The sequence below is a fragment of the Phyllobates terribilis genome, unplaced genomic scaffold, assembly GCF_046119375.1.
Source record: "Phyllobates terribilis strain yellow unplaced genomic scaffold, ASM4611937v1 Scaffold_4__5_contigs__length_816908805, whole genome shotgun sequence".
In the NCBI taxonomy this organism is placed as follows: domain Eukaryota; kingdom Metazoa; phylum Chordata; class Amphibia; order Anura; family Dendrobatidae; genus Phyllobates; species Phyllobates terribilis.
Genome location: NW_027362764.1, coordinates 259,608,065 through 259,621,081, shown reverse-complemented (window position 1 = coordinate 259,621,081; position 13,017 = coordinate 259,608,065). Strand labels below are relative to the sequence as shown.

General features: G+C 38.1%; 1 protein-coding gene and 1 pseudogene across 2 annotated transcripts in view; both read left to right on the top strand.

The window, feature by feature from the left end:
- SUGCT (succinyl-CoA:glutarate-CoA transferase) overlaps nucleotides 1-13,017 on the top strand; it is a 1,771,027-nt gene that overhangs the window by 1,439,537 nt on the left and 318,473 nt on the right. For both annotated transcript variants that reach the window (XM_073676600.1, XM_073676601.1), the window contains exon 13: nucleotides 2,815-2,878. In XM_073676600.1, coding sequence (XP_073532701.1) covers nucleotides 2,815-2,878 — 64 coding nt within the window. The remainder of the gene's footprint in view (nucleotides 1-2,814; nucleotides 2,879-13,017) is intronic.
- LOC141264117 (V-type proton ATPase subunit D pseudogene) overlaps nucleotides 7,882-13,017 on the top strand; it is a 59,711-nt pseudogene continuing 54,575 nt past the window's right edge.

The window sequence follows — 13,017 nt, the reverse complement described above, 5'->3', positions numbered from 1 at the left end:
ATGGAGTGCTTTCTCAGCATCCAACGAGAGTATCTATTTACAAATTTTTAACTGCAGCTAGCCCAGGAAATACTTTGTGCCTAGTAGCAGTGTCTGCTAGTCAACGGATTATCCCAGCTGTTAAGCAAGCAACACCACCTGTAGTTTGGACACTTAATTTTTTCAAAGGAAATGGTTTGGGCCCCGGGACACTCAGTGAAGAGCATCCGGGAGACACCCCAAGGCATAGGGGCTGGGACTGGTGGTAGGACGCCTTGCGTTGCACAACCGAGCTCGATCCTTATAAAAGCTTTTTAACTGCAGCAGCTTTAGTGGACGCTACTGGAGCTGGAATTACGCGGCCGCTGGCATGATACTTGCCCTCCAATAGATCCTTGTCAAAGGATTTAAAGTGTATTAATTCAAATTAGAGAGACAATTTAAATTAAAAAGCTTAGACCTGCCTCCACCACAGGGGGGCTCGCTCGACCCACCAGCGGACAGGCACCAGTATTGGGAGAGGGGGGCTGGCCGTCGGGGTCCACCGCAGCTCTGGCACAAACCCGGCGACACGGAGATCGCACGGGCAGGAACGGACTGGCCGTGTCGGCTTCTCACTTTTTGGATTTTAGAAGGGCATGACATGCCTATATCTGTGTCTCCCCCTCCTTTTACTCCTCCACCTCTTTTCTTTTCGCATGACTATATGTACTTGTCACTTTTCCATGTGTTAGTTATGTCTTCTGAGCAGTTTGTCATCTTTTGGACACCTTTGAAGGTGTTTTCTATGTGTTTCTATTTGTTTTTGTTTGCCTGCCATTGGTTTTAACCGTGTTCGAAGGTGTTCGACGAACCAAACCGAACTCGAACACTACGAGGGTGGCTCAACACTAGTAATAAGCGTGTAGAAAAACTGAAAACAAGATACCTTTTTTTAATATTAAAACTACGTTAGATAAGATCCATGAAGGTTCTAGAAAAAAATTGATCTTGCACTGTAGTTGATAGAAGAAAACAGGTGTAGCAGAGCTGAATTTGTCACTTAGCTTTTTTTTTGTGCACTATGATTAATGATCAAACTAATTAGGCTGAATTCCACAGCTTAGTTCTGTGTAAAAATATCTGCATGAGTATATTCATGTCTCTATCCGGTGATCAGATGAATAAAAATGTGTTAATTTCACAGTGGTACAGAACAAAACTTTCCTTGACCTCTCAAGCCTTCCCACTTGTATACTTTACTTCCTACAGTCTCGGAAGATTGAAGGCGTTAGGTTTTCTACTTTAGCTTAAAATAACTTGTAGCGTTCCAGTTGCTGTGGAGCTAGAAGTCCCAGCACACCCTGCCAGACAGATGACTCATAGACGTTACAGTTGCAGAACTAATGTTCCCTCACTTACTAAAAGTGTAAGCAACTAAAGCATATGTTCACCTCCATGAAGAATAAGAAAGCTTATATATAGAATTCATTTTAAGGAAAGAGATGAGTAACTTTGTAAATACATTGCTCTTATTATACTGATCTCGAGATGCATCCGTTATCTTAGTCTAAGGGCTTGCTCACACCGCCGTTAATAAGCCGAGTGTCAGTGCACTGTGGTCCGATCCTCTCTCATGAGAGAATCACAGCACAGGTGCGGAGGAGACGGAGAAAGTAATTTCTCCATCTCATCCATTGCCAGCGTCCAAGTTATTGGACTGCACTTGGATGACATCCGAGTGCAGTCTGATATTTCACATGCACCCATAGACTTTAATGGGTGATTGGGTCCGATCATCGGATGCATTCGCAGCATCTTGCTGAATCAGCTTGAGCAAATAATTTCTGATCTGCACTGCCCCATAGTATAACATTGGGCCACGTGCTATCTGATAAAACATCGGATCGCACTCGGCCGTGTTATACACCAGTGTGAGCGAGCCCTAAAAAGCAGCTGCAATTCTGCAGATTTTGGAACTGCAATATTCCAGCATTACTTGCTGGTTTAATGTTTGCAACAAGGTCAATATCATGATTTGTTCTGCATTATTTTAAAGTTCAACATAAAGTAGAAACAAGAAGCAAAACCTACAAAAGACAAAAATATATCGATCAAAAATAGTTCACTAAGTACCCTATATTTATTATGCAACTTTGCTTTACATTTATATATAATGATGGTAGGGTATGAGATATATTTTTGTCTTTTGTAGGTTTTGCTTCTTTTTGCTAGTGTGAGCATGCTCCTATTTCTTGCATGTCTACCATCTTAGACCTCAGTTCACATTGCTTGGTATAAAGTAGAAACAGTAAGAGGTGAATTCCTTATCGATTTATGGTGATAGCTCATGTCAGCCATATTTTTATCATAAACTCTATGGATATACAGGATTTGGAGCTCTGTATCAGGAAAAATGAGGCTGTGATTGCTATACAAAAATATTAGGAATTCTTCAGCACATAATATTGGATCTACTAAGGTACATTTTTGTACCATAATTAAAAACAATTGTGTTTTGGAGTGATTTACATGACTGTAAGGTTTATTTGGGGTGTCACCCAATTAAATGCAGTGGTCACTATAGCTGCACCATTAAAGGAGGTAAACGTGCAGGATTAGACTAGCGTTATTTCTGATCCCGTCCATTGCAGACACCCGACTATTTAATTCAGTGGGCCCAGATCCCATGCTATTTTCTGGATGTACTAATATACCCTATGATGGTTATTAGACTGAAAATACAGCATACTGGTATGTTGTTATATGCAAAGTGCTTAAATAATATGTTTTCTAGTGATACATTCACATTAATGTATAAAAACTAACACTAATAACAACATCTGTGACTTTCAGGTTGCCCACAATGGCCTTATTCTTGAAATGGAACATCCGATGGCGGGCAAGATATCAGTGCCAGGTTAGTCAATTTTTTATAATCTATGTTGGATTTTCTATAACATTTATTATTAAGATAAGAATTATCTATTGAGATAAATTGGCCAATACATAGCCATTTAATACCAGTTTTTTTAAATATCAACTAATATTATGGAAAGTTAAGGCACAGTCTACTCTACGTGGCGCCATTGGCCGTGACGCCTGTTGCACTACCAAAGTTTGCTAGTTGTCACCGCTACATCGCAGTGATTGGAGTCGCATTGTGAGGGTACTGCAACTGCAAAAAGAAAGTCACAAAAAATCAGACAAGGTTGGCCTTCTTGTGACTTGCTTGCCGTGGTCTCAGGTCCTTCAGGCTCATTAACTTGACTTGCACTGCGATATAGCAGGGACACCTAGTGAACTTTGGTCACACAACAAATGTTGTGGCCAAAGTAGTTGCGTAGACCCAGCCTAAGGCTACGGTCACACTGTCAGTATTTGGTATTTTACATCAGTATTTGTAAGCCAAAACCATGAGTGGAACAATCAGAGGAAAAGTATAATAGAAACACGTCACCACTTCTGTTTTTTTGCCACACTCCTGGTTTTGGCTTACACATACTGATTTGAAATACTGACCAAATACTGATAGTGTGATCGTAGTTTTACACTCATTATATAATTGTATTTTATGCACTTTACTGTATGATAAAGAAGTTTTCATTGGTATTAGACATAGGTATGTCATATTAGCAAATTGTATATTTATGGAATACTCTGAACATAACCAATATTTTGTGTTATCTCTAGTCCCAGACCATAGTAGGATGGAAATGGCACAATAATTCTCCTTTTAATAATCTCTGAATAAGTATTACTTCTTTTCAGTTGTTTATTAGATATTAATATTTGCATTAAGAGTGTAATTTCTTGTTCCATTTTGCCACTTAATGCATTAAAGGCTATGTATAATTTCACACCAGATTTTTTTTATTGTTCATTTGCTTCTAAAATTAAAAAATTAAAGGGGTTCTGCTCCTGGTTCTGACATCTCTCTGCACTCCCACCTTCTTCTCTCAGTGTTAGAGAGAGCAGAAGGGAGAGGGAGGGGTTGAACACAGATCTTCATATTGTGGAGAAAGTATATAATTTCTCCGAGAGGGAAGAGAAAACTGGCTATAAAAAAGTATGAAAGCGCATGAAGATGAAATAAATGCAGAAGAACCTGTGCTCATATATGAAAGCAAGTAAAGACAGCAATCCCTGTCTTACCGCTGTCAGTCCTGCATTAGACTCTGTGACAAGTCAATTCTTTTTTGTAACAAACCCAGCTCTGCAATGAGGAATCGTTGGAGCAGAGCTGGGTTGAATCAGTAACCTATTACTGATTCAACCCAGTTCTGCTACGATTCCCCATGGCAGTGTCTCCTCTGCTTATTTGTAGACTACATCTCTATTATGCTTTTTGCGGTTTCCCCAACTTTGCTCCATCAGAATTGCCAATTGCTGAACCTGTTCATCCAAACCAGTGTTTCCCAATCGCGAGTCCAGTAGAACCTGTGGCAATTTGTGATGTGTTGGGAATGAGGTGGGCCTTGAGGACTGGATTTTTAGAAACACTGATGTAATATGACATAATAGGAAGACACGCTCCCATAAGAAAAAAACTGCGACAGAAAGTTGTATTCATTTGAAAATATGATCTCAATGTTACTTACCACTTGTTAAAATGTAGCCCAAAGCTAAGGCCAGAGTCAGATGAGTACAGTATATGAAAAACTGTTACATTTTCATCCAGAAAACTTGAATGTTTTTCATCCGTATTTTCATCCTTGTGTCCATATTTTATGTCTGTGTGACATCCATGCTTATATGTCACATTTTAAAAAGTATATTAATATTGGCAATGTATCCTTAAAAATAAGATGCAATATGGGTGTTCCTTATCGGATCCAATTTTTTTTTCACACCCTGGACTAGAATGTGCTGCTCTCATCCGATCTATGGAAGACAATAGTGCACGTTGCAATGTTTTTCACGTGGACACTCTATCTGTATAAAAAAACTAGCATCTGAATAGCCCTATTGAATCATCTGGATCATTCTACTGTCCGATTCTTACCATGATAGCACACATCTATATAAGATGCTCATCTCAACAAGCACTGAAGGTAACCACTAACATGCATGCAAAATAATTTTTCCATCCATGTGAAGGCATCCATAACCTTTAAAGAAGCACTCCCATCAAGTTTTATCCTCTTAATATATTGCAATCATCATATTATAATTCTTTTGTTTTCCATTAGGTCTTGTCACATCACATGATTAAAAACAGACTATCTGAATCATTCTAAGCTCTATGTAGAAACAGGAGGTCAATTTTCCCTGCATGAGACATCAGTCACTGCAAAAATCCCTGTCAGGGGTAAGGAGGAGGAGCAGCTGGGTCAGGAGTTGAAGAGGAGAATGATAAATTCAGGGAAAAGAGACTTCCGGTTTCTACATAGAGCATGGAAAAAAGAAAAATTTACTGGGTAGAAAGACAAAATGAGCAATTGTAAATACATAGTGCTATATAATATGATGACTGCAATATATTAAGAGGATGACAATTTTAATAGTGTGCTTCTTTAAATAAAAATTGAGCCAAGTCCTAATGAGACTTTCCATATACAATGAACATGCAAATCACAAAATCTTATTTGATCATGGGGCTCATAAGGGATATCCTCTGCAATTTTATATACTTATTCTTGGTGGTAAAATCTTTATTAATATGCTGTTAATATATCAGCGGCAGTAGGTTTCTATAGTACCTATTGCTTAGGCTATGTTCACACACGTGTTTTTTTCTGCTTCAAATCTGCTGCTAACTTTTCTCTGGCAGGAAAACAGCTGCATTAAAACACAGGTTTTGGTGTGTTTTTTGTTGCGTTTTTTGTTGTGTCTTTGCTGTGTTTTTTTGACAACCCATTACTTCGTATGGGTGAAAAAACGCTGCAAATATGTAGCAAAAACGCTGAAAGAAGTGACATGCTCTTTTTTCCAAATTGTCTCTTCAGAGAGGAAGAGGACTAGAACTCTAGTGCCACCTACAGGAAGTAACAACCCTAAAAGTCAATAGTGACCCTTTAACGAGCCTTATCACATGACTTAGGATAAAAAGCCAATACCAGAAACTCAATTTGCAGACGCTGTGTTTCGGGGTACTGCCCCTCGTCAGTGCAAAGTGTGAGTTCTGGTTTGGCTGGATGAGAGGCGTCAGACCGGTATCCTAAGTCATGTGATAAGGCTCGTTAAAGGGTCACTATTGACTTTTAGGATTGCTACTTCCTATAGGTGGCACTAGAGTTCTGGTCATCTTCCTCTCTGAAGAGACAATTTGCATATTTCCCAGAGGAGCATTGCAGCTTTAAAAGTCTCCTCACCTGACGTGTTTAACACGTCACTCTCCACAAGAGGAAATATTACCCCTAGATACCTATTTTCCAAAAACACAATCAAGTCACAAAATACGCAGCAAAAAAAAAACAACATGTGTGAATAGAGAATTCTGGTTTCTCATAGACTTTGCTGGTACTGCAAAACACAGCTGAAAATTGCAGCAAAATACGCTACAAAACCCAACTTGTGTGACCATAGCCTTACATTGTTGTTGAACAATCTCCATGGTTGCATTTCTTGGAGCTGAGCCAAATATAATGGAGCAGACTGTAGAGGTAGAGAAAAGGCTGGTGCGGACAGCCATATTACGGTCTAAATGCACTCCGATAAAACATATTATGATCACATGGATGCTCAGTATATGTAGATTTTTTTTTATTTAATGTATGTACAAGAATATGAATACTAATTAGAATATACAGTATATACTAAATAATTGCAATTGTTGTCCTATATTTATCTAAACTAATACATTATGTGGCATAGGGTGTTCTTGGGGTAGGTTTGCTCAGAGTTTTGTAAGGTGAAACAATCTGATGTGGTTAATAGAAATCCATTCTTTGTTTCAACATGGGTTTTTATGCCTTCTTGGCTCCTTTTTATAGTTTTTTTTTTCTTTTTTCATTCCTTTGACTTCATTGTAAAATTTGGTGTGGATTTAAAAAAGAAAGATCAAAGAAGTAACATGCCACTTCTTTTTTTCCTGGCACATGGTTGTTAAGACCACGCCAGAAAGAAAACATGCAGTTTTTTTCTATTTGGAAACATCAAGGCTTGTTTTGCAAGTATTTTTGGCACAGATTTTGGCATGGCAAATGTGTGTTTTCCATGTCAAAATCTGTCAGAAAAAAGGTCAGTGTGAACATATCCTGAGCACACTGCTTATACAGCCAACAATGGTGACTTTTCTTGGTTCCCAGACCTGTCTGTCCCCAAGTACCTGATTATGTCACCAGGAAAGAGGTGTGTGGAGGGGGACACCTATAATAATTCTGCAGTCAACCTGGACTAAAGAGTTAAACAGTCAGGATTGGAGATTTTTAGCTGAGCCCCCCACTCTAGGGAGGTATGGGAAATCTCATGGCACTTTAGACCGCTACAGCACCTAAAAACATGGTGCTAGAGAATAACAGCTACAATAAAAAGATATTTAAGAAGTTAAAAATTAGGTAGCTAAACACTTAGTATTAGGCCTTTCTAACATTTAAAGCACAGACAAATAATTTTCAGAACTAGTATGCAAATTATTACTAAAAATTATATTATAATGGTCAACATATTTCCTTTCAGTAACTAATGTCCGTTATGACACTTAACAGTAATGTAATTTTAGGCTTTAAGGAATACACTAATTCTTCATCTCTCTAAATGCTATGTATCAATGTTTGCACACACATATACACTCTTACACACATTTGTAGACACATAGTCACATCTGGAAATTATTGGCAGCCTGGGACTCGGCGATTGAGCTTTTTATGCAGGTAGGAAAGCTTTTTGGTTTCAAAGGGAGCTTGCAATCACTCTACATACATTACTCAATTTATCTTTGGGAAAGAGTATACCCCTTCTGGGACTCATGCAAAGTGCAAGATGAGGGAGTTGAAAGAAATGTCCGAGGATGTCAGAGGAAACTACAAATTAAGTCACACAGTGCAGGTAAAACATACTATAAATTGCAACATACAGTTCACTATGATAAAGCTTACATACCACCAATGAATGGGATTTAAAGTCCAAGCTGTGTTTAGATTCACGACTGTGACTCATCATCGGATGAGAGGAAATGGGAGGCTACACCATTAATACCATTCAGAATAGTCCATTCTGTTTATAATTGAAAGCAATATGTTTAATAATGATATATCTATAACAGATAATAACAAAAATTGAGAAGAATTTTATTAATTTTTCCTCATGGACCTCCCATCCTATAACCCCTTCCAATTTATTTACATAGGTAAATATTTCTATAGCATCCTGAGATCATGAACACGTCTCCTTCCTTTACAGTACTGATCTGCACTTTCTAGATGATGCCATGGTCAGATTGGACCCCCAGAACACCGTATGATTGTTTGGTGATGCATGCTCTGGCCCCAAAGGTCCAACAAAAGATAACTCAATTTGTTTCTTTGGCATGAAGGCAATTACTTGTCCATAGAGGGCCTAAGGTATCTCAGTTCAGCAATGGCCACACTTAACGGTTTATTGATTTCAACTCTGGTATACAGAATATGAGTTCATATAAAGCACAGGTTCTGAAATGTCCTATACTGACAAAGCGTTAGTTCAGGGAATGAACAGACCTATTAGCCTATAACTGGTAGATTGTTTAATATTTTGCTCATTGTGAATATTAAAGGAGAGGGGGGGATCAAAACTTTTATTACTACTGGGTTGCCAAGGATGAAAAGAAACCAATGTTCTACAACTTGACAAATATTGACTGAATGTATTTTTAACATTGAATTTGTCATTGGGAACAAACAGGCAGCATAAACTCTGCTGGATCACCACTATAAAACACAGATACTACACTAGTCAACACATGGGCATGATGCACAGTAATGTCACCACTGACTGTAAATCCAACTTGTAATCATGAGAATTTCTGGTTACATGGGAAATATATGCTGCAAGGAAAAAGGAGCTGTTATGTTACCAAAGTCATTAAAGAAATGGCTCTGCATATAGCTTAGAGTCCCTGTTGTCATCTCTTACATAGACTATTAGGCTTTCTTCACGTCTCGTTTTTTTTTTTTTTTCTTGAATATCATCCCGAGTTTTTGACAGCAAGAATAACGTAGCATGCACTACTATTCAAAACTACTGGGTCCCTGATGGAAAGTGATGGACCCTAATGAAGGACCCTTTATAATTGTTCCGGAACTGCAATTTGTGATTTATGGCCCTGTGATTCCTGCAGTCTTTTTATTTTAAAGAATGAGGGAGTTTTATATTAATCAATGATGCATCCCAGGATAAAAATAAAATGAGCAAATACCTTGCAGTAAGTAAATAGTAATAGTACAATATGGTAAATAGCATAGGGACACTATTTTGATTAAAAACGTGTAAAAGCCATCCTACTGCAACAATGTGTACCCATTCAGGATAGTCATTAACTTTTAGTAGTTCTCCTTGCTATGTGCCAGTAGCCCTCAATAGACGGGGGCAGAGCAAGATCTTGGCCTCACTGTTTCACAGCCCAAAAGAGGGGAGTCATGACCCTATATGTCCACAGTAAAATAAACTAAAGCAATGATGAACTGGAATCTGACCCTCACACTACGTTCAGACAAGCAATCAATTTATTGGATAAATCACATTCATAACTCTATATGCTTGACCACATAGTGTCTGGATGCAGTAGTTGCCTGTCGTTGCATCTTTTAAACGTGAGTAAACCCACCACGTTTTTGAAGCAAAAAAATCTTTAGGAAACCTTGGTGAGCTTGGTGAGCTTGGTGATGTTTGCAGCATCTTTTCAGTCTTTTCTTTTTGTTGTCTTTGTCCGCCGGCTTTTTGTAAAATTTGTACTGTATATACTAGTGAGAGGCTTCCAAGCCACCTGAAGAATGGTCAGATCACTTCTTATAACCTCTCATATCTTTTGAAACCGGAAGCAGTGAAAAGACGCTCAAAAGACTGAACACATGAATAGAAAGTCGTTTTTATATAGAAATGCATATGTTCATTCTTTGAGTGTTTATTTACTACTTTTTCAGGTAGGATAGGGAGCGTACCCTACTGAAAAAAACTTTCATGCACATGTCATTAGGGCATGTTCAATCAATTTTTTCGGTGGTTTTCATGCAATGTATTTGATGCACGTAACAAACAATGGGTGAACATACCATTACGTGTAACAACTGTGGTAAGATAAGATGCACATAACAAACAATGGGTGAACATACCATTACTAGTGTTGAGCGAGTATGTTCTGTTCTGAGTATGCTCGGGCCGAGCTCCGAGTATTTATAGCTGCTCGGTGATATGGTTGAATCGCTCCCGTGTGCATGATTTGCAACTGTTTGACAGCTTTATTACATGTGAGGAATGTGTAAGAAATAGACATTCCTCACATGTTATAAAACTGTCAAACAGTTGCAAATCATGCAGACGGAAGCGATTCAACCATATCACCGAGCAGCTGTAAATACTCGGAGCTCGGCCCGAGCATACTCGGTGAAAGGGTTAATAGAACATACTCGCTCAACACTAACCATTACTCATAACAACTGTGGTATGATAAGAAATAATGTATCCCTGCTATAAAGTATACTATTTCATGTGACCTTGATGTTTTATGATGATAGTACAATTGCCCTTGGCTACAGCTTCTTGCCTTTCTAAAAATGTATATGTTGTATCTGTCTAATAGGAATGGCAGTGTGTTACGTAAGAAAATGTTGTATACTTTGTATTGATCTCTATTCTGTTGTCAGAGTGTTGGGCCATATAAAGTACACACATATCTAGTATATTTTGGTTTATCAAATACATACTTTCAGGAAATATAATCATATAATGAAAATGAACATAGCTACTGGGTAACAGTATGGGTTTCCTTTTCCTTGCACTTTATGTTTTGCGGTTGTAAAGCACACAAGCAATATTTGCTATTCATTAATCTGACACAGATCTTGTCTGGTAAATGTGTTTCATATTCTGAAAAATCAACCATAGTTTAGATTTCTATCTTACATCTGAACACTGCTTTAAATGAGCACTCACATAATTTACCCTAATATCCGTCAATCAAATGATTTCTCTAATGAATACTCGTGAAAGAAATACAATCAATCTTATCTACACCATCAAAAAACTGTTTCTCTAACCTTTTGGTTGGAACTAACCAGCAGTTTTGTTCAGTTTCATATATAAAGTTCTGGAACAGAGAAAAAATGAACTTGTTCGATATCATTTTATAGGCATATTCCCTTTCCAAGAAAAAAAAGCTGAAGTAATTAAATAGTGCCAATTAGACCTTCTTAATTTCTCCTTATTTCTATCAGTTACCATATGATTACTTCCATTGGTAGACCAAGCTGTCCCATATTGCGTTCTTTCTCGTGTCTAGGACATTCCCACATCTCATCTCCTGGCTCACTAGTCATTCTCCACTTCCATATGTACCAATTACATAGAAGTTTTTTCTTCCCCGACCATGCACCCATGTTATACATCAGTGAAGTTCCCGTTAAAGACCCCATATTTTTCTGCTTCTCTATGACTTGTGCAGAGAATACATGGAAATCATAACAGTGTGCAGAACGCGCACTGTCATGATTTGACAGTATGCAGTCACACAACGTGACTGCAGAATTTTTATTTCATCCAGGAAAACCCTTTTAGGAATCACTCGCTGAAAAATTCCCAAGAAGCAGCTAGTGTTTAGCAGTCTATAATACATGATACATTTAAGTCAGTATCCACAAAGCAGCTATTCTCAGTTGCTTTTTGTCACTGCTGTAAACCTTTTTAATCATTTCGCACTTTCTAAGATCATTGCTTTATCTGTCTTTTAACTGGATAAGACATTATGTTGAAATATTGTAAAAGTAGCTTTAGCAGAGAGGAAAAAAAGCCTGAAGTCTATGTGTGTTTCCATCCTTTGTGAGAACAAGGATATTTTACAGTTGCCAAATATTACACCAGGAGTAAAATCAAATAATAATTTAATGAACTCAATAAAAATATGCGCCAATTTTACAAGAATGGAAAATACAAGGCAGTGACTTTCTTTGTATTACTTTACCTTGGCACGTTTAATATATCAGTATACATATCATTGTCACAATTGTTATTAATATGCATCTTCATAGACAGATGTTTTTAAAAAATGTGTTAAAGAGGTTGTCCACTACTTTAACATAATCAATAGGGGGCGGATGTGCAGTACCCAGCCGCGGCCACTATCAGTAGACTGAGCAGCTCCGTAACTGAGCACTTCCAGCCACCGCCGGCACAGAGAACAGCTGATCGGCATGGCTGCCGAGTGTCGCATCCCCACTGATAAGACATTGATGACCTATCCTAAAGAAACGTCATCAAAGTTAAAGTAGTGGACAACGTCTTTAAATGGCAGACACTAGTAGCAGATCTTGCCATTCAACTACTACTATGATTTTAAAATACCTTATCGCTACATGTTATGACTGCTATGTCCCCATCACTTGAAGGTCTTGTCTTACTGGAGAACCCCCTCCTTTTAAAATGCAGCCCCTGTTAAGATAATCTTATCGTGCCTGGTGCTGCTTCGGTCACCACCATCAGCTGATCTCACCAGGATGAACACAATGAGTGTAGCTTGTTCAGCAAAGTTTGATGTCCTTCGATAAGGCATGGTGGTTTGAAGATTTGAGAAATGAGCACTAACTGGATTTTTCATGCATTTCTCTGTGCATAAAAAGCCAAAAAAGCCATAGAAAGCAATTAAAGACTGGTAAGATGTACAAAATAAGAGATATACAGCAGTGGTAGTAGATCTGCTCGCTTAACCCCCTACTGATAACATGCATTTTAGTATTAATAAGGTGCATGTGAGTCGTGGCACTTACTATAAGGCTTGGGTTCTCCCCACTGGCTGTAACTTTCCTGAAATGGTCAGGACTGTCCTAGAATTTCATAAACCCAGCATTTCCCTATGCTCATGCACAAGTTGATTAAACCTTTGAATCCTTATTCGCTTTTATAAAAAAAATCTAAACGTTAAATCATAAA